General features: G+C 50.2%; 2 protein-coding genes and 1 pseudogene across 3 annotated transcripts in view; all 3 read right to left on the reverse strand.

Moving 5' to 3' along the window:
* The window catches only part of FAM53B (family with sequence similarity 53 member B), a 45,051-nt gene extending 38,454 nt beyond the window's left edge, over positions 1–6,597 (reverse strand). Inside the window, exon 1 of one of the 2 annotated variants that reach the window (XM_049764484.1) lies at positions 6,579–6,597. Coding sequence is in view for 1 of the 2 variants with exons in the window: in XM_049764483.1 (XP_049620440.1) it covers positions 5,473–5,545 (73 nt within the window). In the remaining variant the exon portion in view is untranslated. Of the gene's footprint in view, positions 1–5,472; positions 5,598–6,578 lie in introns of those variants that run through there. The other variant, XM_049764483.1, reaches the window with a different exon arrangement.
* On the reverse strand, positions 5,577–7,376 carry LOC126033480 (translation initiation factor IF-2-like). The gene is made up of 3 exons (XM_049790452.1): positions 6,009–7,376; positions 5,836–5,886; positions 5,577–5,729 (listed from the first exon to the last, which is right to left on the reverse strand). The coding sequence occupies exons 1-3, from the start codon at positions 7,374–7,376 to the stop codon at positions 5,577–5,579; spliced, it is 1,572 nt and encodes a 523-aa protein (XP_049646409.1).
* A 7,446-nt stretch (positions 7,377–14,822) lies between these two features.
* LOC125995288 (uncharacterized) lies at positions 14,823–14,941 on the reverse strand (annotated as a pseudogene).
* Between the last annotated feature and the right edge of the window lie 7,716 nt (positions 14,942–22,657).

Here is a 22,657-nt window from a genome sequence, read left to right on the forward strand (position 1 = left end):
GCTGCTCATCAGCGAGACACTGAGTCCCAGGACCTTCCATCATGCAGAGGGTTCCAACACGGGAAATGCAGGGACTGTCCTGGATGTACCCCAGAGCGACCAACAAGTTGGGGAACACAGGAATGTAGCTGGGGTCCTGACCCCCATGGTTCTAATAGGTCACAGAGGTGAGAACCAACCTCAGGTTTCAGACACACAGGATCTCCCCCAAATATTTAGGTGCAAAGGGGCTATAGCTGAGGATCCTCACCCCACTTCCTGTCACCAGCCCAAGTGTGGAGCCCTACCTCTCCTATACAGGAAGATGCACCACTGCTTGAACATGTCTGAGCCTGGAGCAGAGCACCACAGCCCCCCCACCTGGAGTGGGGAGCACCACAGCCCACCCCCATGTGGAGCAGGAGCACTATGGTCGCATTCACCTGGAATGGGGAGCAGCACAGCCCACAACTATAGAGTGGGGAGCACCACGGCTCACCCCCCTGTGGAGTGGGAGCATTGTGGCCCACGCCCCTGATGGAAGAAGCACCACAGCCCAGCCCACCTAGAGTAAGGAGCACCACAGCTCACCCCTACCTGGAGTTGGAGCATCACAGCCCATCCCCCATGTGGAGCAAGGAGCACCAAGGCCCAACCCCTGAAGGGAGGAGTACCACACCCAACTCCCTTGGCATGGGAGTACCATAGCCACACCCCTCCCCACCCAGAGCTAACCAGCATCAATCAGACCCTCTCAGCCCACCTCCTTGACGAAAACCAGTGGCAGATGGGGGAGATGCTGGAGACAAGGTGGGTCCCATGTGCCCAGGACAGTGCTGGGGCCAATTTATTTCCCTGGGACTGCGGGACAGTGTGACATACACATATGGGTCTCCTCATGGCACAGTCCTGGGGCATACAGCAGGTGGAGCTGCCCTTCACTACTAGGAGAAGGATGGCAAAGGCTGGAGGGTATCCCAGCACCCTACCACAAGCAACCCTGAGCACTTCAGGGTGTGGCCCTCAAACCCCCAAACTAGTAAAATAATAGAAGAGAAGCAGGGAAGGAAGGGCCGGGGCAGGACAGCCAAGTGCCTGGGTCCCCATGGGGCTAACAAGGCTGAGCAAAGGGGGGGGGGCCAGAGCGAGAACACAGTGGTAGGGCATTTGCCTTGCACAGAGCCAACCTGGGCCAGACCGGATTCAATCCTTCTCATCCCATTTGGTCCCCTGAACCTGCATTAAAAAATTTCTAAGCACAGAGCCAGGATTAGCATAGAGCGAGCAGCCGAGTGTGGCCCAAACCTCCCCCCCACTAAAAAAAAAAAAAAAAAAAGACTGAGCAAAGCTTCCAGATGCTTCGAGATCCAGCAGGTCCCAGCGCCTCGATGGCACAAAGGCAGCCTGAATAGGGGCATGTGATGCTGTGTGGGGCTTGGGCCAGTTTTGGGGCCTCTCTGATCCTCGGTTCAGCATTGCTGGGGGAATTAGTGAGGCCAGCAAGTGTCCAATGCCATGGGCACTGGGCACCCCCATTCGACCAGCCCAAGAGGAGGGAGAATCCCCATGTCTGTTTGAGGGACAGAGCAGTCAGAATGAGCCTGAGGTCAAAAGGCTATTTACTAACACGCTCAGATCCCAGCTCCCACCACGACAGCTCTACTCTGGGGAGCCGGGGCTTGAGATACCCAGTTGTGTTGTCTGTCTTCTAGTCTGGTATCTTCCCGTGGCTTCCCCTGGAGGCCCCCACAGCAGGAGAGAAGGGGTACCCGCCCTCCTGCAGCCCCTGACGTGATGTGAAATTCTACAAGGTAGACCCTTTGAAATGCAAAATCTGCCCAGTCCTTCAAATGTGTTTTTATTTTCTGGGCTTCCTCGGGCAAGGCTTTCAGACTCACCCATCAGCACTTCCCCTCTCAATCAACCCACATTTAATACAGCAACAAAAAAAGGGGGGCAAAAAAGGAAGGGACATGCAGAAGTGGGGGTCCCGTCCTGAAGATTTTGGCCTCATCACAGGCGGTTGTTCCTAATGCTCCATCTCCCCGCACTTTCTAAAGACATGGGAAGGGGGACAGACCCACTGACCCCACTTCACAGAAGTTAACACAAGGCCTCACCAACACCCCCACGATCTGCCATTCCCAAAGGTCAAATCCTGCTCTGAAGTCCAGTGCACAGTGGGTTTGAATTGATTAAACGTCAAAGGAGGTGTCGGAAAACAAAGTTGTTTGGCTGAGAAAATTACTTGGTCAGAAGCAGGGCGAGGGGTAGGGGGGTGTTTGAATATAGACATTTCGGGGCCATTCATCCTGGGCTTGTAAACAGTGATAAAACACAAATTTTTCTAAACTGAGTCTCCAAGTCCTTTAGTCTTTCTACACCTGAGCTGGGCTCTTTTTTCCAAAGTTCAGATGCCGTGAAATGGTTCCTGGGGTCAGCTAGTACAGTGCAATGCCTGACCTTGGTCCATAATAAAGGTCACTCAGTCATGGGGTGAGAGAGACAGAGACAGACAGAGAGACAGAAAGAGTCACCTCTTCAAGCCCAGCAGGAAACAAACACAGAAATTAATCCCAGAGTCCAGGGTTTTGGAAAGTGTGTTCTCGGGGCAAGTTGAAACAGTGGCTCACCCAGGATGATCAGAGGTTTCCGCAGGGCCCTGTGAGGTGGTGGAGGATGGGGTGGTGACTGGATGAGGCCTGGAGAACAGAGCCCAGCAGAGCCCAGGGGAGCCCAACAGAACCCAGGGGAGCCCAGCAGAGGCCCGAAGAGCCCAGGGAGCCCAGCAGAGCCCAGGAGAGAGAAGCTAGAAGCTAGGTGGAGACCCCGCCGGTCTGGCCATGTGCTTCAAGCTGGCACCAAACCGGTTCTTTCAAGAGAGTCACATTGACAGACCAGACAGCTGCAACGAAGGGCGGGCCCAGGCCACAGGCCACTTGGGAAACACCCTCTTGGGGGGGGGAAAGTGGGGGGGGACTCCCCTGAAGGCCAACATGGGAAAACCGTTGCCCCCGAATTGGGATTGGCGCGTCCTGGCCAGATTCAGGAGCACGTACCCCTGCACATCTGGTCTCCATCTACAACTGAATCTTGTATTATCAGCACATTACATAACAAATTATGCCTGCAGGTTTCTTTTATTACACATCAGAGACGTGTGTGCTGGTGGGAGCAAACCCAGGGAGGCGCCGACCTGGGCAGGGGCAAATTATTTCACCTTTTTTCTTTGAATCATAGCAAGTTTCGCCCCGAAAAAGTTTCCCAACTAGGGAAACTGGGGCCAGAGTGATAGCATAGAAGGGAGGGCATTTGCCTTGCACACGGCTGACCCAGGTTTGAATCCTGGCATCCCATATGGTCCCCTGAGCATGCCAGGAGTGATTTCTGAATGCTGAGCTGGGAGTCACCCCTGAGCGCCACTGGGTATGGCTCCAAAACCAAAAAACCAAACAAACCAACCAGGGAAATTTGGAAAAATCCCACTGGCTGGCTAGCTGAAGGGTCCACTGGGGATGGAAACAGTGAGCTCTGTCTTCAGAGCTCCCCCCAATCCAAGGATATGAAGGCAGGGAACGTTCTCTGAAACTGCAAAGCAAGCCAGCCCACCTCCAAGTGCTCCCAGGAGCACCTGGCCAGGCCCTGCAGGGGAAACAGCTCCGGCCCAGCCTGGTTCTTTCCTCAGTTCCCACCATGGATCAAGGCTTGAGCCCCTGAGTTCACTAGTAAGCCACTGGACTAATTTCTACGGAATGGGGGTGCCCAGACATAAGGGGTCCATAATGAAGAGGGAAAGTCACTGCGGCAGAAATGGGGCATCCCCCAAAGTGTCACAGAATGTAGACAAGTTACCAAGTGACCCTAAGTCTCTTTCCAAGAGGATTTTAGGAGCTTTCCCAAAGCTGCTGATAGGTTCAGGTCAAAGCAGAAGAGAAGAGGTGACTGAAGAGGTGCTCAAAACAAGAGGGGGTGTGGGGGACCACTAGCCCTGCCAGTCTCAGGGAATCCTGCAGACTTGAATCCACTTTATTTAGAGCCTCTCAGGTAGGAATATAGTGGTTCATCTCCTTAGTTGCAGGGCCAGAGAGGGGACATCAGGAAAGGCACTTGTCCTGGTACATAGCTGACCCAGGTTCAATGACTGGCACCTCTAGGAGTGATCCCTGAGCACTGCTGGGTAGATTGCTGGGCAGCGAGCCAAGAGAAAGCCCTGAGCACCACCAAGTGTGGCCCAAACACAAAGCATCCTTTGCCCTAAAATGGCCTTGTTGGAGTGCAGAGACAGCACAGAGTTATAATTCAGGCATGCAGAGGACTCTGATTCGATCCCCCCCGCAGCATTCGATTCCCCCCCAGCATATGGTCCACTGAGAGCATGGACAGTCACATGTAGCCAAGTGTGGACTCCGAGTCCAAAAATTCAAAGTAAATAAAATCACCTTGTTCTGGAGCCAGAGTGATAGCACGGTGGGGAGGGTGTTTGCCTTGAACGCAGCTGACCCAGGTTAGATCCTGGGTATCCCACATGGTCCTCCCACAAACCTGCCAGGAGTGATTTCCGAGAGCAGAGCTAAGAGTGAACCCTGAGCGCTGTTGGGAGTGGCCCAAAATTAAAAAATAAATAAATAAAAATCTCATTTTTCTGGGACTAGTGTGAGAGAACTGTGGGGAGGGCACCCGCATTGCACACAGCAGACTGGGGCTGGATCCTCGGCATCATATATGGTCCTCAGAGCACCTCCAAAAGTGAGGCCTGAGCAACACTGGGTGTAGTCTCCAAACCAAAAACAAAACAAAAAATTCACCTTGTTCTCAGGACAGGGGATCTGGGAGAAGATGCCATCCTTTCTTCAGGCCTCTCCATTTTTGGGATGAGGACAAGGGGCACCCAGTGTCCCCCTAATTGGCATCAATAAGATGGGGACAGCACCCAGCCAGACCCTGGCCAAAGGCAGATGAGGGGTTAAAGGTCACCTATCCCGAGGCCAAAGACCAACTGGGCCCAGAGACAAAAGGCTGTTTGTTCTGTTTCACAGCTAATGGGGGGCCCAACCCAAACCTAGAATTCGGTACACTGGGAGGAATCTACAGTAAATCAAACTCTGGCCAAGTCAGGGGCCGGTGGAACCATCCTCTCTACTAACTCCATCCCTTCCCAAAGAGCAAAACCTGGGGGTGGGGGGGTGCGGCACTTTTTTAACCTAGGGCCCCAAAGCAGCATCATCACCCCCTCCCCTAACCCCTCTGCATTCGGTGGGAACAGCCAGGCGCCCGGGAACTCAGTGTCATTCGCAAGACAGAGCCATAAACAATGCATTCCAGCCTGGCAGCAGTCAATGGGGACCCACTTTCCCCATCCAACAATTCAGCCAACGTCGGTCCCTGTACAGACGCCGGCCAGGCAACCGGGTTCCTGAGAGGCGAGGCGAAGCGAGGCGAGGGGAGGCTCACTTGGAGGGCAGCTGCCCGGAGAGCGGGGCAGGGGGCACTTACCCACATCACCCAGCCCGGACACTGGAAGGTCGGCCAGACTCGGGAGTGTGGCCGGTAGGAGGCACAGTCCCATTCATCAGACGCTGCCAAGGGCAGTTCTTTGTTCACCGCGGGACCGAGAAGTGGTTCGTGACCCAGGCGTGCGGGTGCGGGGAGCCCGGCGGCAGGGACCCCACGGAGAGGGAGAGGACGGCGGCGGCGCGCGCCCCTGGTCCCGCGCCACGCGTATTGTTCCCCCAAGTGTGCGCACTACCGGACTGGGAAGAAACGGAGTGTCGGGGTGGCAGAGTGGGGGTCGTTGCGAGAAAGGGGGGCAGATGCCCGAGCAGCACACGCTGGGGACCTCCCTCGCGGGCGTCCCACCGAGGAAAAACCAAAAGCCAGGAAGCCGCCCCCCGGCTTCCCACGGGCTGGCTGCAAAGCCGAAGTGGCAAAAAAAAAAATGGGGCTCGCCCATGCCAGGGCGGCCCTTCTCGCCATGTGCAAACGCGACTCGGGTGTGGGGCGCCCGCCTCCTCCCTGCGTGCCCACACTACCGGTTCTGCAAGCCCGGGTCGGCTGGGGACCACCGGCCCGCTTCCCCCAGGCACCCCACCACGGTCCCCCCACAATGCAGACGCCCTGTCCGGCGCGGTGCTGCCGCCGCCTTCGCACGCCCCGCATCCCGCTGGACTGGACGCAAACTTCCGCGAACAAAAGAGTTGCCGGGCACCAGTGCGGGAAGTTGGGGAGCTTGGGGAGGGGTGGGGGAATGGGGGTGCGCCGGGGCTCTGGGGCGCACGGGCTTGGAAGAGACCCGAGGCCCTGCGGGAAGTGCAGACTTTTCCCGCAGGGGCCCCGCGTTGCGCGCTGACAAGTCTCCGTGGGGCGCCTGCACCAGGGGCGCCCCGAGAATCCAACCCAGACGAGCCCAGAACGGAAATGATGGAAACCGGCGAGCTAGAAAAATAAAAATAAACCAAGGCAGCCCCAGCCGGGCGGGCGGGCGGGCGCGCCGCACGGAGCGCCGAGGCCGGGGGTGGTGCTGCAGCCGGGAGCTGCGTAGGGGCGCCCCGACCCCCGCGCCCCGCTCCAGCCAGCCAGATCCCGGCCCCGGGGTCGCTTACTGTGGCGCGGCGGGGACGCTCCGGCGCGGGCCGCGCGCAGTCGCCAAGGGATCCCCGGTGGCGGCCGCGGCGCGCGCGTTCCCGGCCGGTGCCGAGCGCTTTGTAGCCGAGCTGCGGGGCCCGGGCGCCCGGCGGCTTCGCTCCCCGGCTCGGCCCTGCGGCCCCCGCGCCCCGGCCGCCCGGCCCGCCGCCGCTGCGTGTGGCCGCTCGGGGCTGTGCGGGCGGCGTCGCGGGCCCCGGAGCGCAGCGCGGCGCGGCGCGGCGCGGCGGCGGCGGCGGCCGAGGGCTCAGTGCGCGCAGCCGCCGGTGGGCGGGGAGTGCGGGGGGCGGCGCCGCCGGCGGGGCTCCCGGCGTCGGCCGAGGGGGGCCCCCGGGCCGGGGAAGCCAAGCGGCCCCCGCGCGCGCGCGCGGCGGCGCCTCGGCCGCGGCCGGCCCCGCTCCCGCAGCCGGAGCCGGAGCCCGAGCCACGCGCGCCCCTCGCCCCGGCCCAGCCGCGTGGCCCCGGGACGCCCCGCTTCCGGGTTGCGGTGTCCAAAGGCACCTCGTGCCGCGGAGGGGGCCGGGCGCCCGGGACGACGCGCCCGGGGTCCGCGCCAAGGTCCCCAACGCGAGCGAGGGCGCACGGAAAGCACTGGGGGTTCTCCGGGGCGCGCGTCTGCTGGAGACGTCTCCACGGGGAGGGTGCGTGCGGGGCCGCGTGTCTCCGCCTGTCACGGGGCGAGGACCGGCTGAGGAGGGTGAGAAGCGCCCCTGGGCGATGCTGGGCAGTGGAGCCAGCCCCCGTGGAAGCTGTGACATTTGCCTTTGTGCCCTGACACCAGGGGGAGGGAAGCCCAGTGCTCTCGTCCACCTTCCTTCCACCCAAGGATGTGCCTTTTTTTTTTTTAATTGGCCTTCTATCCTTCAAGATTTTCTTTAACACAAGTGGGTTTTTTTTCCCCTTTTTGTTTTTCGAGAACTCCCTCGGCCTGTTATTTTTTTTTTTTTCTTTTGGTTCTCCTTTGCCAAGAAACAAAATACCTCATTACCTTACACGATTGTAGTCTCGCCGTTTGAAGGGCTCTATTCATCAATCAGGAAACTTTCTGTCTTCTAAGAACATTTAATTGGTTCTAATCCAGTATTTCAGGCCTAGTATCAAACGTAATGAACAATTAACTTCTGGGAAGCTGGTTGTTGTGTCAAAGCGGGCTGACCTCAATGGTGTCTTCTCAGCACCCTGCACCGTTTTTTGTTTTGTTTTATGCTTTTTTTTTGGGGGGGGGGTTGACCCGTTTGACACTCAGGGGTTACTACTCCTGGCTATGCGCTCAGAAATCGCCCCTGGCTTGGGGGGACCATATGGGATGTCAGGGGATCCAACCGCGGCCCATCCTACTCTAGCACTTGCAAGGCAGACACCTTATCTCTAGCGCCACCTTCCCGGCCCGTTTTATGCTTTTTTTAAGTGGTTTTTTTTGTGTGTGTGTGTGTGTGTTTTTTAAGTGTTTGAGCCATACCTGAGCTTATTCCCGATTCTGCACTCAGGAATCATTCTTTGGTGGTGCTCAGAGATGGCAAGAATCGAACCTAGATCAGCTGTGTGCACAAGACAAGCACCCTACCTGTTGAACTATTGCTTAAGTCCCAATATTACACTCTTCTTTTTCTAAAAAAAAAATCCTGGTGACATCTTGAGCCACACCAAGTCCTGCTGGTATCAGCAGGGGACTGCTAAGGCAGGGGAAGGATGAGTCTGTTCTCTGGAAAAGATGTGGATTTGGCTCATCTAAAGTCATAAGTACTGGGACCTGGATTCGATCCCCCGCATTCCACATGGTCCCCCAAGCATGGCCAGGAATTCCTGAGCATTGAGGATGTGGCCCAAAACAAAAACAAAACAAAAAGTATGACACTTGCATACAGAAAGCAGTGAGGGCACTTGCCACGCATGGGGCGGACCTTGGGTTCAATCTCTGGCATCCCATGTGTTCCCCTGAACATTACCAGGAGTGATCCCTGAGCATCACTGGGTTTGACTCAAAAATAAACACAAAGGCGGGGGGCCCAGAGAGATAGCATGGAGGTAGGGTGTTTGCCTTGCATGTAGAAGGACGGTGGTTTGAATCCCGGCACCCCATATGGTCCCCCGAGCCTGCCAGGAGTGGTTTCTGAGCGTAGAGCCAGGAGTAACCCCTGAGCACTGCTGGGTGTGACCCCCCAAAAAAAACACAAAGGGGCTAGAGAGAGAAGTCAGTGTATAAGAAGCTTGTGTTGAAGTCATGAGTGGTGTAGAGCTCACCCCTAGACTGTGAGTGCACTAAATAAAGCTTGGAAGGGTGAACCAGGGACCCAGGCTCCAAAGTGAACCCAACTGGTGCTCCGCTGAGAAAAATCCAGAGGCCTGAAGCATCTCCTGTCTCCCTCTACAGAGTGTGAACTTGTCTGGGGAGCCCCCAGAGCCTCATGCTGGGAGACAGTCCAGGCTCTTCCTGCAATTACTAGTCCTGCAGGTCAATTCAACTTGCAAACAAGACACAAGGTCCGAGGCCTGGAAACAATTACTGCAACCGACCGTTATTCCTGTTGCTTCCAGGAAGATTTTGGTCTCACAGATTCCAAAGACAGACCATGATTCTCGCAGATCCCATGCTGTAGCCCCTCTGTTCCGACCTACAGTGACCTGCTGGTTCCAAGGCTTGAGGTGGATAGAACGAAAATACCTATGGAGTTGTGCTCACAAAAGTGAACTCGGATTCCCTGGATTGAGGATTCATTGCCATCTCCCCATAAGAACATGTGAAACCCAGGGCAGGACATGTGGGGGTTCTGTGCCATCTCCCCATAAGAACATGTGAAACCCAGGGCAGGACATGGCGGGAGTTCCCTGCCATCTCCCTCTAAGAACATACATGAGCGGCCGGAGCCATAGCACAGCAGTAGGGAGTTTGCCTTGCATGTGGCCAATTCAGAATGAATCTGGTTCAATCCCTGGTGTCCCATATGGTCCCCCAAGCCAGGAGCAATTACTGAGGGCATAGCCAGGAGTAACCCCTGAGCGTCACAGGGTGTGGCCCAAAAACAAACAAAAAAAAACATACATGAAACCCAGGACAATATGAGGATTCCATGCCATTTTCCACCAAAAAGAAAACATGGGTCCAGCCATGGCTACCCTAGCACAGAACTACTGATGGCAGAACACTCCCAGTTCACCAGAAAATGCTGAATTTCAGAGCTAACCTGTCGTCCAGACTCCAGGGTGCAGCATTCCAGGGTGAAGGCTCTTGAGCAACGGGATAATAAGGTACATTTTATTAAGAAAGGGTGGAACCCACGTTAACTTGTACCAACAAGCTGCTAAAGTCTGCACTGAAGCCCAGTGATGCAGGGGAAGAAAGGGCCGGGGCTGACAGGCACCTCGGAGCCTTCTAGTCTGTAGGTGTTTGATTTATTTTTTTGTGTTTGATTTCTGGGCCACACCCGGCGGTGCTCAGGACTAACTCCAGGTTTGTGCTCAGGGATTCTTCCTGGCGGTACTCATGCTGAATAGCGGACATGAAACCTGGGTGTGTAAGGCTAGTGTCCTACTTGCTGTCCTGGCATGTCAGGCCTGGCCAGGCATTTTTGTTTTCTGCCTGGAGAATCTGAGAAATGAGATGGAGCTAAATCAGCTTTGTAGTTAGAGCTAATATTAGTCAGTGCTCCTCTAGATCCCCACCACACTGATGTAAGGGGACGGCAGCCGTGGAGCACTGCTCTGAGAGTGATGTGTTCCTAGGTGGATGACAGTCTGAGGTTCATAAAGAGCAGTGGCATGTGCAGACACCCCGTTGTCATTCACATTTCTCTGTCTGAAAAGACCTTTTCGTAAAAAAGCAGAACCTTTGCCAACGACTAATAATTCAAGATGGGAAGACCAACCCCATCTGAAACCTTTGTAGAAAGAGCTGGTGATGGGGCCAGTGAGGTGGCACTAGAGGTAAGGTGTGTCTGCCTTGCAAGTGCTACCCAAGAAAGGACCGTGGATCCATCCCCTGGCGTCCCATATGGTCCCCCCAAGCCAGGGGCAATTTCTGAGTGCTTAGCCAGGAGTAACCCCTGAGCATCAAAGGGTGTGGCCCAAAAACCAAAAAAAAAGAAAAAAAAAAAAGAAAGAAAGAGTTGGTGACTGCAAACAAGTCTGCAAAACATTTTTTTTTGGCTAAGATGGGTAAGTTGGGGTTGAACATGGTGGGAGTCAAACGTCTGAACTGGACGATTTCTCTTTTTTTGGTTTTTGGGTCACACCCAGCAGTGCTCAGGGGTTACTCCTGGCTCTACGCTCAGAAATCATCACCCCTGGCAGGCATGGGGGACCATATGGGATGCCGGGATTCGAACCAATGACCTTCTGCATGAAAGGCAAACGCTATCTCTCCGGCCCCTGAACTGGCCAATTTCTAAGTTCCGCAATTAACGCATCATTCCTATAGTGAGGGTCCAGCTCCCTCACAATAGCTATACTTCCAAAGCAAGTTTCACCCCGACATTTCTTCTTAAGTTTTATGGCTCCCCATTCTATTTTTCTTATCATTCTTACAGCTATATCCTTTTTTTTTTTTTTTTTTTTTTTTTTAATTCTTGGGCCAAACCCAGCAGCGCCCAAGAGTTACTCTTAGCGCTATACTCAAAAATTATTCCTGGGGATGGACGGAGCCTGGTTCAGTTCCTGGCATCTCATCTCACATGATCCCCGAGCCTTCCCAGAGTGATTTCTGAACACAGAGCTAGTAGTAATCCCTGAGCACTGTCAAATGTGTCAAAAAAAATCCAAAAAATTATTCCTGGAAGTCTCAGGGTACCATATGGGATGCTGGTGATCAAACCCGAGGTGGCTGCATGCAAGTCAAATGCCCACCCTCCCCCCATGCTTCTGCCCCAGATATCTCCTATCTATGTGATAATACACACACACACACACACACACACACACACACACACACACACACACACACACACACGCACACGCACCTTTTATAAACAGTACTTTTTTTTGGGGGGGTGTAGCATGAAATAATTAACGATGGGGCTGGATGGCGATGGATGGAGGCCTTTGTGCTTAGGCCCCAGCCACGTGGCTTCATTTCCCATTCAGCCGGCGGGTTTCAGGCCCAGGTGATCGGCGTAATCAAAACTCACTCACAGGCAGGCATCAGGAACCATTAGCTTTATTCATGCCCTATACACCACATGTGTGTGGCCTATCTCATAACCTTTTAAGCACTAGTTATTGTTGGCCCTGCATCTAAACCTCTTTTAGCCATCTTTCCTTTGGGCTCCATGCTGGTTCAAGACCAGAAACAGAAACCCCAAAGCCAGCGAGCTCAGCAGGGCCGAAAGGGCAAAAAGCCAAAAGGGTTGAATCCCCTTCGTTCCAGGCTCTAACTTTTCCAAGACCCCCAGGAATGGGCCGGGTCTTGCAGGTAAGGTCACACCTAATATCTGGTTCCCAAGACCCCTCCCAGAAATGGGTGGGTCTCAGGTACACTACAGGGGGGGTCACACCCAGTAGCGCTCAGGGGTTACTCATGTCTCTGTGCTCAGAAATTGCTCCTGTCAGGCTCGGGGGACCACATGGGATTCCAAGATTCGAACTACCATCCTTCTGCATGCAAGGCAAACAACCTACCCCTATGCTATCTCTCTGGTCCCTTTAAGGAGTACTTTGATGCTTGAAGATCAAGTTACATTTCTGGATTCAGGAATTAAATAAAATACATTTATTTCACTGAAAAATTCCCCACTCAGTGAATCTAATGATGCTGATATGTAATGAGACGTTCTTTGGGAGTTGGGTTGAGATTTGGTTATCCCAAAGTTCCCAAAAGGGAAAGGGATATTCTATACCCCTATTCAGGGAGTACAGGAGAATATGGTTCATTAACAATTCTCTGCAATAAGTAATCCACACAGATTATTGAGGAAATAGCAGGCAAGAAAATTTACACTGCAAACTGTTCACCCACAAGCCAGTTACTCCAACAAATGGAACCACAAGCCTAGAGAGCAAAGCTCTCCTGTCTTCTATTTATTGAAATCCAAATTCAAACCCTCCCTGAGGGGAGGGGAAAATACCAACAGAAAATGATAGATACAAATGAGAAACAAATGGGAACTATTTCAAAGGCCTCAATTTACTTAATATTTCCCCTTATTAATTATTATTATTATTATTATTATTGTTTTTGGTTTTTGGATCACACCCGTCAGCGCTCAAGGGTTACTCCTTGGCTCTACACTCAAAAATCACTCTTGGCAGGCTCAGGAGACCATATGGGATGTCGGGATTCGAACAACCGTCCTTCTGCATGCAAGGTAAACGCCCTACCTTCATGCTATCTCTCCGGCCCCAATATTTCCCCCTTTTTAATTCTCTAAATAATAATAATAATAATAATAATAATACGGGCCAGAGAGGTGGTGCTAGAGGTAAGGTGTCTACCTTGCAAGCACTAGCCAAGGAAGGACTGCGGTTCAATCCCCCGGCATCCCATATGGTCCCCGCAAGCCAGGGGCAATTTCTGAGCGCTTAGCCAGGAGTAACCCCTGAGCATCAAACAGGTGTGGCCCAAAAAACAAAAACAAAAAAAAAAATAATAATAGAAAGTAAGCAATAGGCACTGAAAAGACAAGGGGAAAAGTACCAAACAAATAGCAATAAATTGCATAAATATATCAAAAAGAAAAATGTAAAGAAAAAAGCTTTAGGCATAATAATAACAGGGTATTTTACCCTAAAACATGAGTCAAGGAACCAACTTCAAGCTCCAGACTAATCACAATCCCCAAAGCACATTATGTAAAGTTCTCATAAGGTCTTCCTTTGTAGACCAGACAAAGTCAGAGTTTATGGATCTGGAAGAATATGAAGATCCATGAAGCAATTGGAAAATCGCACGGAAATTCACAATTAGTTAACTAAGGGAGAAAGGAAGTCTTTTATTTATTTATTTTGGTTTTTGGCCCACACCCGGCTGTGCTCAGGGGTTACTCCTGGCTATCTGCTCAGAAATAGCTCCTGGCAGGCACGGGGGACCATATGGGACACCGGGTTCGAACCAACCACCTTTGGTCCTGGATCGGCTGCTTGGAAGGCAAACGCAGCTGTGCTATCTCTCCGAGAGAAAAGAAGTCTTTACATCCTTAGATGTAAGGAAGTTCACCCAGAAACAAGATGAAGTTTATCATTAGGTCATATTCAGGGCGTCATGTCAAAAGTAAGGGCACAGATTTGAGCCCGATCCTGGAAGATGGTAGATGTAGCCTGAATGTCACCATAGAAAAAAACTGCAGAATCCACCAATGGACCACTGAGCTTCTTGGCACTGAAGAGAAAAGATTTCTCAAGCTCTTCATTCTTATCCAGAATCCATGCAGAATTTCATGATAAATCAGAAAATGAGGTACAAGGTATAGGGGAGTTCGGCCGATTAATTGATTGATGGGAGCTAAATCAAATAACCAAGACTAAATGTTTCAGGTGAAGAACTTTCCTGTTATAAGAAAATATGTGAGGTTCCATCCTTAACAGATAGAAACTCCTATTCTGGACCTAATATTTTTCCGATTTTATGTGCCCATGCAAAAAATATTACCAAAAATATAAAGAAACTAAATAAGTCAAAGAAAGTTTTGAAGGCTGGAGAGAGAACATAGCAGTAAGGTATTTGCCTTGCATACAGAAGGACGGTGGTTTGAATCGTGGCATCTCATATGGTATTCGAAGCCTGCCTGGAGTGATTCCTGAGCATAGAGCCCTGAGTAGCCCCTGAGCACTGCCAGGGGCAAAAACCAAAAAAAAAAAAAAAAAATTACTCAATTTACACAAAACTCTTTTTTTTTTTTTTTTTTTTTTTGTGGTTTTTGGGTCACACCCGGCAGTGCTCAGGGGTTATTCCTGGCTCCAGGCTCAGAAATTGCTCCTGGCAGGCACGGGAGGACCATATATGGGACGCCGGGATTCGAACCGATGACCTCCTGCATGAGAGGCAAACACCTTACCTCCATGCTATCTTCCGGCCCACAAAACTCATTTTTGAAGTGGATTTAGTGAATACTGATTGAAATTTAAGTGCTTCAGATCTAAAAGCATCAACAACAATAAAACAAGCCTTGAAGAAGTCTATGTAACTAGAGTTGGTTACTGTTTTAAGGAAAACTGAAGAATTCAAGAATTAGAACTTATTTATTTACCCCAGCTTTTTTGTTTGTTTGTTTAATTTTATTTTATAGCACCTGGTATTCTGAGGCGTTCTCCCATCCAAGTACAAACCAGGCCCGACCCTGCTTAGCTTTGGATATCAGACGAGATCTGGTGCGTTCAGAATGGTATGGCTGTAGACGACCCCAGCTTTTAAGAAATTCCTTTATAAATCCATTAAGTCTAAAATATTTTACTACAGCTGTGTAAAATATTAGTTAAGAACTGCATTTCTGGGCCCGGAGAGATAGCACAGCGGCGTTTGCCTTGCAAGCAGCCAATCCAGGACCAAAGGTGATTGGTTCGAATCCCGGTGTCCCATATGGTCCCCCGTGCCTGCCAGGAGCTATTTCTGAGCAGACAGCCAGGAGTAACCCCTGAGCACCGCTGGGTGTGACCCAAAAAACAAAAACAAAAACAAAACAAAAAAAAAACCAAAAAAAACACTGCATTTCTGGGGCCGGAGAGATAGCATGGAGGTAGGGCTTTTGCCTTGCGTGCAGAAAGACGGTGGTTCGAATCCCAGCATCCCATAGGTCCCCCGAGCTTGCCAGGAGCAATTTCTGAGTGTAGAGCCAGGAGTAAACCCCTGAGCGCTGCCGGGTGTGACCCCCCCATAAAAAAACAAAACAAAACAAAACAAAACAAAAGAACTGCATTTCTTTTACCTCATGCTCAATAAAAACGTATATATGGGGCCCGGAGAGATAGCACAGCGGCGTTTGCCTTGCAAGCAGCTGATCCAGGACCAAAGGTGGTTGGTTCGAATCCCGGTGTCCCATATGGTCCCCCGTGCCTGCCAGGAGCTATTTCTGAGCAGACAGAAATAGCCCATGGCAGGCAAGGGGAAACATATGGGATGCTGGGAATGAATCAGGGTTCATTCTGGTCAGCTGCCTGCAAGACAAGCGCCCTACAGCTGTGTTATCTCTCTGGCCCTGGGCGTTATTTTTAAATACTTGAGACTTCCTCTTAGTTTTTATGAGGGATACCCCCCAAAAAACACCTGACCGAAACCAGGTTAGTTAACCAGTGTTCACTTCCACTTTCTCATTTAAAGTAGCAAATCCAGCCCACAAGGCTTATGTGCCTAAGGTGCTCACCTTGCCTGTGGCCAACCCTGGTATGATGCCTGAAATGACACATGATCTCAACGGTACTGCCAAAAGTGACTCCTGAGCAGAGAACCAGGAAGGAGAAAGGTTGTGACACCGAAACCCAAATAAAATAAAGAAGGAAAGTTTTGTCTTGACAGCTTATCTAACTTTATCTCTAAAATTTCTTAAAATGATTCAGATTTAAATTCTTTGTGAGACTCTTAAAAAAAAAAGTGACATTTTCTGGTCGACTTTTTATGTGTTTGCTTTTTTTTTTTTGGGGGGGCCACACCCGGTGATACTCAGGGGTTACTCCTGGCTATGTGCTCAGAAATCACTCCTGACTTGGGGGACCATATGGGATGCCAGAGATCGAACCGAGGTCCATCCTAGGCTAGCACGGGCAAGGCAGACGCCTTATTGCTTGCACCAACACTCTAGCCCCTGGTTGGCATTTTTAGAATCATACATTGAGCTATGAAGGCATTGAGATTATCTTCCACCAAGGAGAAAAACATGAAATATAATATTCTGGAATAGGGGCTAGAGCAATAGCACAGTAAGCTTGCTCGTGGCTGACCCAGGTTCGATCTCCAGCATCTCATAGGGTCTCCTGAGTTCACCAGGAGTGATCCTTGAGCAGAGCCTAGGGTAAGCCCTGAGCACTGCTCAGTGTATCCCCAAAACAAAACAAATAAATAAGTATTCTGGAATAGAATCCAGTGTGGAAAACCATAAGCAACTGATTCACTGCCTTTTTATCTACTATCCCACCAGTTCCAGTATAAAAGTCACATGGGGAAGTTGGAAACACCCTTCTTCAGCCCTGTCTGTCCTGTAAAACCACGGAGGGTTTTCCCTGTTGAGACTCTGATGGGGAAGGAGAACCAATGAGTTTCATTCCCCAAGTCAACCAAGGGAGACCTGGATGCTGCCAGACCTCAAGTGTGAAAAGAGCTCTTCTGGGAGGACCAGAGCAATAAGACAGCGGGTCCGGCTTTTGCCTTGCATTCAGCCAACCCAGGTTTGATCCCTGGTATCCCATAGTGAGCCAGCCAGGAATGATTCCCAAACACAGAGCCAGGAGTAGCCCCTGAGCACTGCCAATGCAGCCAAAATAAAAATATATACAAAATTATCTTCTCTTTACAGCCCCACAAGTTCCCTAGTTGGAAATCACTAATTTGTCTTTTACATCCTTACAGTTTTTGGAGCCAGGATGTCCTAAAATCAGCTGGGTACAAAGGATTGACATCTCAGCAGAGCTGTGAGCAGATGGGGGCAGGCCCTACTCAGCTCTACTGAACCCCTTTCAACAGACTTCCCAGCAAATTGGGGGGAAGGGCTAATGCAGGGCTGACCCACTCCCACAGCTGATAATAAAATAATAAAATAATAATAATAATAATAATAATAAACCCTTCCTCAGTTAGGATGCTAATGAAAAATAATAAATCCAGTCAGGGCCCTCTAATTCTTTTTTTTTTTTTTTTTTTTTTTTTGTGGTTTTTGGGTCACACCCGGCAGTGCTCAGGGGTTACTCCTGGCTCCATGCTCAGAAATTGCTCCTGGCAGGCACAGGGGACCATATGGGATGCCGGGATTCGAACCGATGACCTTCTGCATGAAAGGCAAACACCTTACCTCCATGCTATCTCTCCGGCCCCAGGGCCCTCTAATTCAACTCTACTATTTTCCTACCTCCTTCAAAGTGTCTGATTCGCTTTTCTGAAAGTGTCTAGAAGCATGCAAAATAAAGACCGCTCACTAAGGGATTTGTCATTTCCCCAACAAACACAATCTATTTTTAAAAAAACAAGTGGTTAACATTTTCTCTGAGGAAGGGCTACTCTGTGTGTGTGTGTGTGTGTGTGTGTGTTTCCATATCTTCCTTTTAATAAACTAAGAAAGTAATTTGCAAATACTTGAAGGTACCATTGATGTCTCTTTTGTGCTGCCGTATCAGCATGACAAAGGTACATTCTTCCAGCGTCGACACCCCTGTTTTTTTTTGAAGTCCTACTCCATAAAAGCAGAATATCGATACATTCATGTCTGGGAAATTATTCCTATCTTTTTTTCATTCGGTTTGCCGCCCTCTACACTATGGGTTCACATCGTGACAGCTCCGAATTCTCTCCCAGAAGCCCTTTTCATAATGCTTCATCTAAAGCACTGGGTTTTGAAAAGATTTTTCAAAACTCCGTAAGTAGCGACTCAAAACGCTCTTTTTTTTCTGATTACTGGAGCCCATCTTGACATCTAAGCTGGAAATGAATGATCTTTCAACAACACGGCAGGGATTTTGCTAAGGTCATATTCAATCATTCATTAGGCTTCTTACCCTTGCTTTTCAGAGTCCCATTGTCGGGCTCCCTTTATTCAGCATTTATGTCGCCTGTGGGCCGGACTATTTGTCTGCTTAATGTTGAGTTTCATTTCTATGCCCCTAACATAGGAATCCATCAATTGGCCAAAGAATTTCAAACTATTCTTTTACTTTTCTAACAAATTGCATGGTATGGATGAGGAATAAATTAGCATTAATTTTCCTCCATCAACTGTTACGAAAACATGCTTGTGTGCACCCACTTTGAAGGACGTATCTCCGGTGTTGTAGGAAAGAAAGGTTCTTTTGCACTTTTTCCACTCTGTTCCTCGACCTACTGTTGTCCCAGACTCATACTAGGTTCTAGGTCCTTCTTCAGGAGTCCTGCCCCAGATAGGACTCCTACGAGTGTCTGGCACACCACACACAGCCCTCACAAATGGCTGAGTGGTCATTTCTGGAAATGAAAGACACTTTGTCTCGGCTCACTGGAGCACTGCACACAGAGCATTCAAAGCCAGGAGCTTAGAGCCAGAGTCCTGGCAGGAGGAGAGCTGCCCACTGGGAAACAGTTTCTCCTCTCTGAAAATGTTTGTTGCAAGATAATCACACGCAGACACACATAAATATCTACTTTTTGTTTGTTTGTTATGGGGCCACACCTGGCAGTGCTCAAAGGTTACTCCTGGCTCTGTGCTCAGGGACCATTCCTGGTGGTGCTTGGGGGACCCCATGGGATGCTAGAGATCAAACCCAGGTCTGCCACATGCAAAGTAAGTGCCCTCCCCATTGTGCTATCACTTCTACACTTAAATATCTATTTTTGGTTTTGTTTTAATTTTTGTTTTGGAACCACTTCTGGCACTGTACTCAGAAATTACTCCTGGCAAGCTTGTGGGACCATATGGGAAGCCTTGGATTGACCCTGGGTCAGCCATGTCTAAGGCAAATGTATTCCCTGCTATGCTATCACCCCAGCTACTAAATACGTTTTTATTTTTTAATTAAGAAAACATGTAGTAGGGCTAGGTCTGACTTACATCTGTGGAAGTGCCAGTCCCCAAAAACAACTGGAACAGGTGCACATGGCTGGAGAGATAGCATGGAGGTAAGGCGTTTGCCTTTTATGCAGAAGGTCATTGGTTCAAATCCCGGTGTCCCATATGGTCCCCCGAGCCTGCCAGGAGCAATTTCTGAACATAGAGACAGAAGTAACCCCTGAGCACTGCCGAGTGTGACCCAAAAACCAAAAACAAATAAACAAACAAACAAAAAAAAAAACAAGGGACCAGAGTGATAACATAGTGGTAGGGCATTTGCCTTGCACTCAGATGACCTGTGATGGACCAGGGTTTGATCCCCAACATCCCATACAGTTCCTCAAGACTTCCAGGAGTGATTTCTTTTTTTTTTTTTTTTTTTTGTTTTTGGGTCACACCCGGCAGTGCTCAGGGGTTATTCCTGGCTCCAGGCTCAGAAATTGCTCCTGGCAGGCACAGGGGACCATATGGGACGCCGGGATTCGAACCGATGACCTCCTGCATGAAAGGCAAACGCTTTACCTCCATGCTATCTCTCCGGCCCCTCCAGGAGTGATTTCTGAGTGCAGAGCCAAGAGTAACATGAGTGCCACTGAGTGTGGCCCCAAAACCAAAACCAGAACCAAACCAAAACAAATTAAACCAATCAAGTTATAACATACAGGGGCCAGAGCAGTGGCGCAGCAGCAGGGTGTTTGTCTTGCACGCGGCTGACCTAAAACGAACTGTGGCCACATCCCCTGGCGTCCCATATGGTCCCCCAAGCCAGGAGTGATTTCTGAGCGCATAACCAGGAGTAACCCCTGAGCATCACTGGGTGGGGCCCAAAAACAAAATAAATAAAGTTATAACATACAGATATTCTACTTCTTTGCATATGCACTTAAGGAACATTATTTCGGGACCCGGAGATATAGCACAGCGCTTTTGCCTTGCAAGCAGCTGATCCAGGACCAAAGGTGGTTGGTTTGAATCCTGGTGTCCCATATGATCCCCTGTGCCTGCCAGGAGCTATTTCTGAGCAGACAGCCAGGAGTAACCCCTGAGCACCGCCGGGTGTGGCCCAAAAAACAAAAAACAAAACAAAAAAAAAAAGGAACATTATTTCAAAGTCATAAAAGACTTAATTACTAGGACCTAAAGCTGAGGTGACTATTATAACCTATCTGCATGAGTGAGGATCAATAGAGGGAGCCATATGACCCCTGAAATTCCAGGGACCCCTGAAATGCTGAACTCAGTGCCCTGAGATACTCCCCCAAGGCTGTGTGAAAGCAATGGAAAATTGCGTGCATGTCTCGGATGAAGAAAGGCGAGTGGCTGAGAAACCATGTGGAACCTTTGAGGCTGGCAAGGACTTCTGTAAAGGGCTTTTAGTCGAGTTGCCAAGAGTAGGGCTAGGTCTGACTTACATCTGTGGAAGTGCCAGTCCCCAAAAACAACTGGAACAGGTGCACATGGCTGACAACAAAATGTCCCCCCAACTCTGGGATGTGTTCATGGGTCTGACCCACTCAGCAGGCCCCAAAACTCCAATGGCTCAGGCATTGCCTATGCTCAGAAGTGGCCTATTAGGCAGTGGAACTTCAGTAATGGAAGCAACAATGAGGAGCTGGCTTCAGAGAGAGCTCTCGTTTGCATTTCAAACAAGTCTCTGAAGAAGCAGAAACCAAGTGTCCTTTCAAGAAAATAACAACCCCAACTTGTGCAGAGAACAAAAACAGCACTCACTGCCTAGGGCTCCCTGCAAGAGCCATCATCCTTGCAGTTTCTTTCAGATTACAGTCACAGGCCTTAACAAAACTGCTTTATCCATAACCATCTCACTTCGGCAGTTACTGGCCCTGTTTAACGATTTCCACCTTCAGAAGTTGGATCCCCAGAGATGGGCAGGAAGCGATGGGAACCCCCTTTGGCAACCCCCCAGCAATCTCCAGGACTCCTGACCCCCACCCCACCCTGAGTCCTTCATGTCTGAGAAGAATGAGTCCAGGATAATGATGGCACTTTCCAGCAAAGACTCGGCCCATGCTCACCATAAACCCAACTCACTCAAGAGCCGTCTATTTTGTTAGAACTTTCAAACAGTATTCTCACCAAAGTGCCCTAAAAGTACATATGTACGGGCCGGAGCAATAGCACAGCAGTATAGCGTTTGCCTTGCACACTGCTGACCCAGAACAGACCTGGGTTTGATCCCCTGGCGTCCTATATGGTCACCTGAGCCAGGAGCAATTCTTGAGCGCATAGCTAGGAGTAACCCCTGAGCGTCACTCGGTGTGGCCCAAAAACCAAAAAAAAAAAAAAGTTTATATGTACATCATATTGGAAATCAAATAATAGTGATGTGATCAAGTGAAAACCTGGCTCAATAAATTATGAAACAATCTGTGAATATCTTTTTTTATCAGGGAATGATCAGGGACTACTCCTGGCAGGCTCAGGGAACCAAAAGAGAATGCTGGTGATTAAACCCAGGTCGGTCGGCTACGTGCACGGCAAATACCCTCCCCGCTGTGCTATTGCTCCAGCTCCTCCATTAAGTTTTTTTTTTTTTTTTTTGGTTTTTGGGTCACACCCAGCGGTGCTCAGGGGTTACTCCTGGCTGTCTGCTCAGAAATAGCTCCTGGCAGGCACGGGGGACCATATGGGACACTGGGATTCGAACCAATCACCTTTGGTCCTGGATCGGCTGCTTGCAAGGCAAACGCAGCTGTGCTATCTCTCCGGGCCCCCATTAAGTATTTCTTGATTAGCTGATATATTTATCTGATTTCATTACACACAAGAAGACGAGGGAGTTCTCAGGTATAAAAATAAGTTTTTAATAGTCACCGTTCAATCCCAGATAATATTCTTTTTATGTTCCAGATATAATCCAATAAAATGCTAAGAAAATTGATTTTGCTGATCATTCTAGACTTGAAAGAATCTAACCAAGTCTTCACAAGCAGCTGAGTCCGATTCCCCTTCTCCAGGCTCAAGAATAAGGAACGTGGGGCCGGGAAGGTGGCGCTAGAGGTAAGGTGTCTGCCTTACAAGCACTAGCGTAGGATGGACCGCGGTTCAATCCCCTGGCGTCCCATATGGTCCCCCCAAGCCAGGAGCGATTTCTGAGCGCATAGCCAGGAAGAACCCCTGAGCATCAAATGGGTGTGGCCCAAAAACAAACAAAAACGAAACAAAACAAAAAAGAATAAGGAACGTGGGGCCGGAGAGATAGCATGGAGGTAAGGAATTTGCCTTTCATGAAGAAGGACGGTGGTTCGAATCCCAGCATCCCCGTATGGTCCCCCAGCCTGCCAGGAGTGATTTCTGAGTGTGGAGCCAGGAGTGACCCTTGAGCACTGCCGGGTGTGATCCAAAAACAAACAAACAAAAAAAAGAATAAG

This window comes from Suncus etruscus, chromosome 17, assembly GCF_024139225.1.
Source record: "Suncus etruscus isolate mSunEtr1 chromosome 17, mSunEtr1.pri.cur, whole genome shotgun sequence".
NCBI classification, from domain to species: Eukaryota; Metazoa; Chordata; class Mammalia; order Eulipotyphla; family Soricidae; genus Suncus; species Suncus etruscus.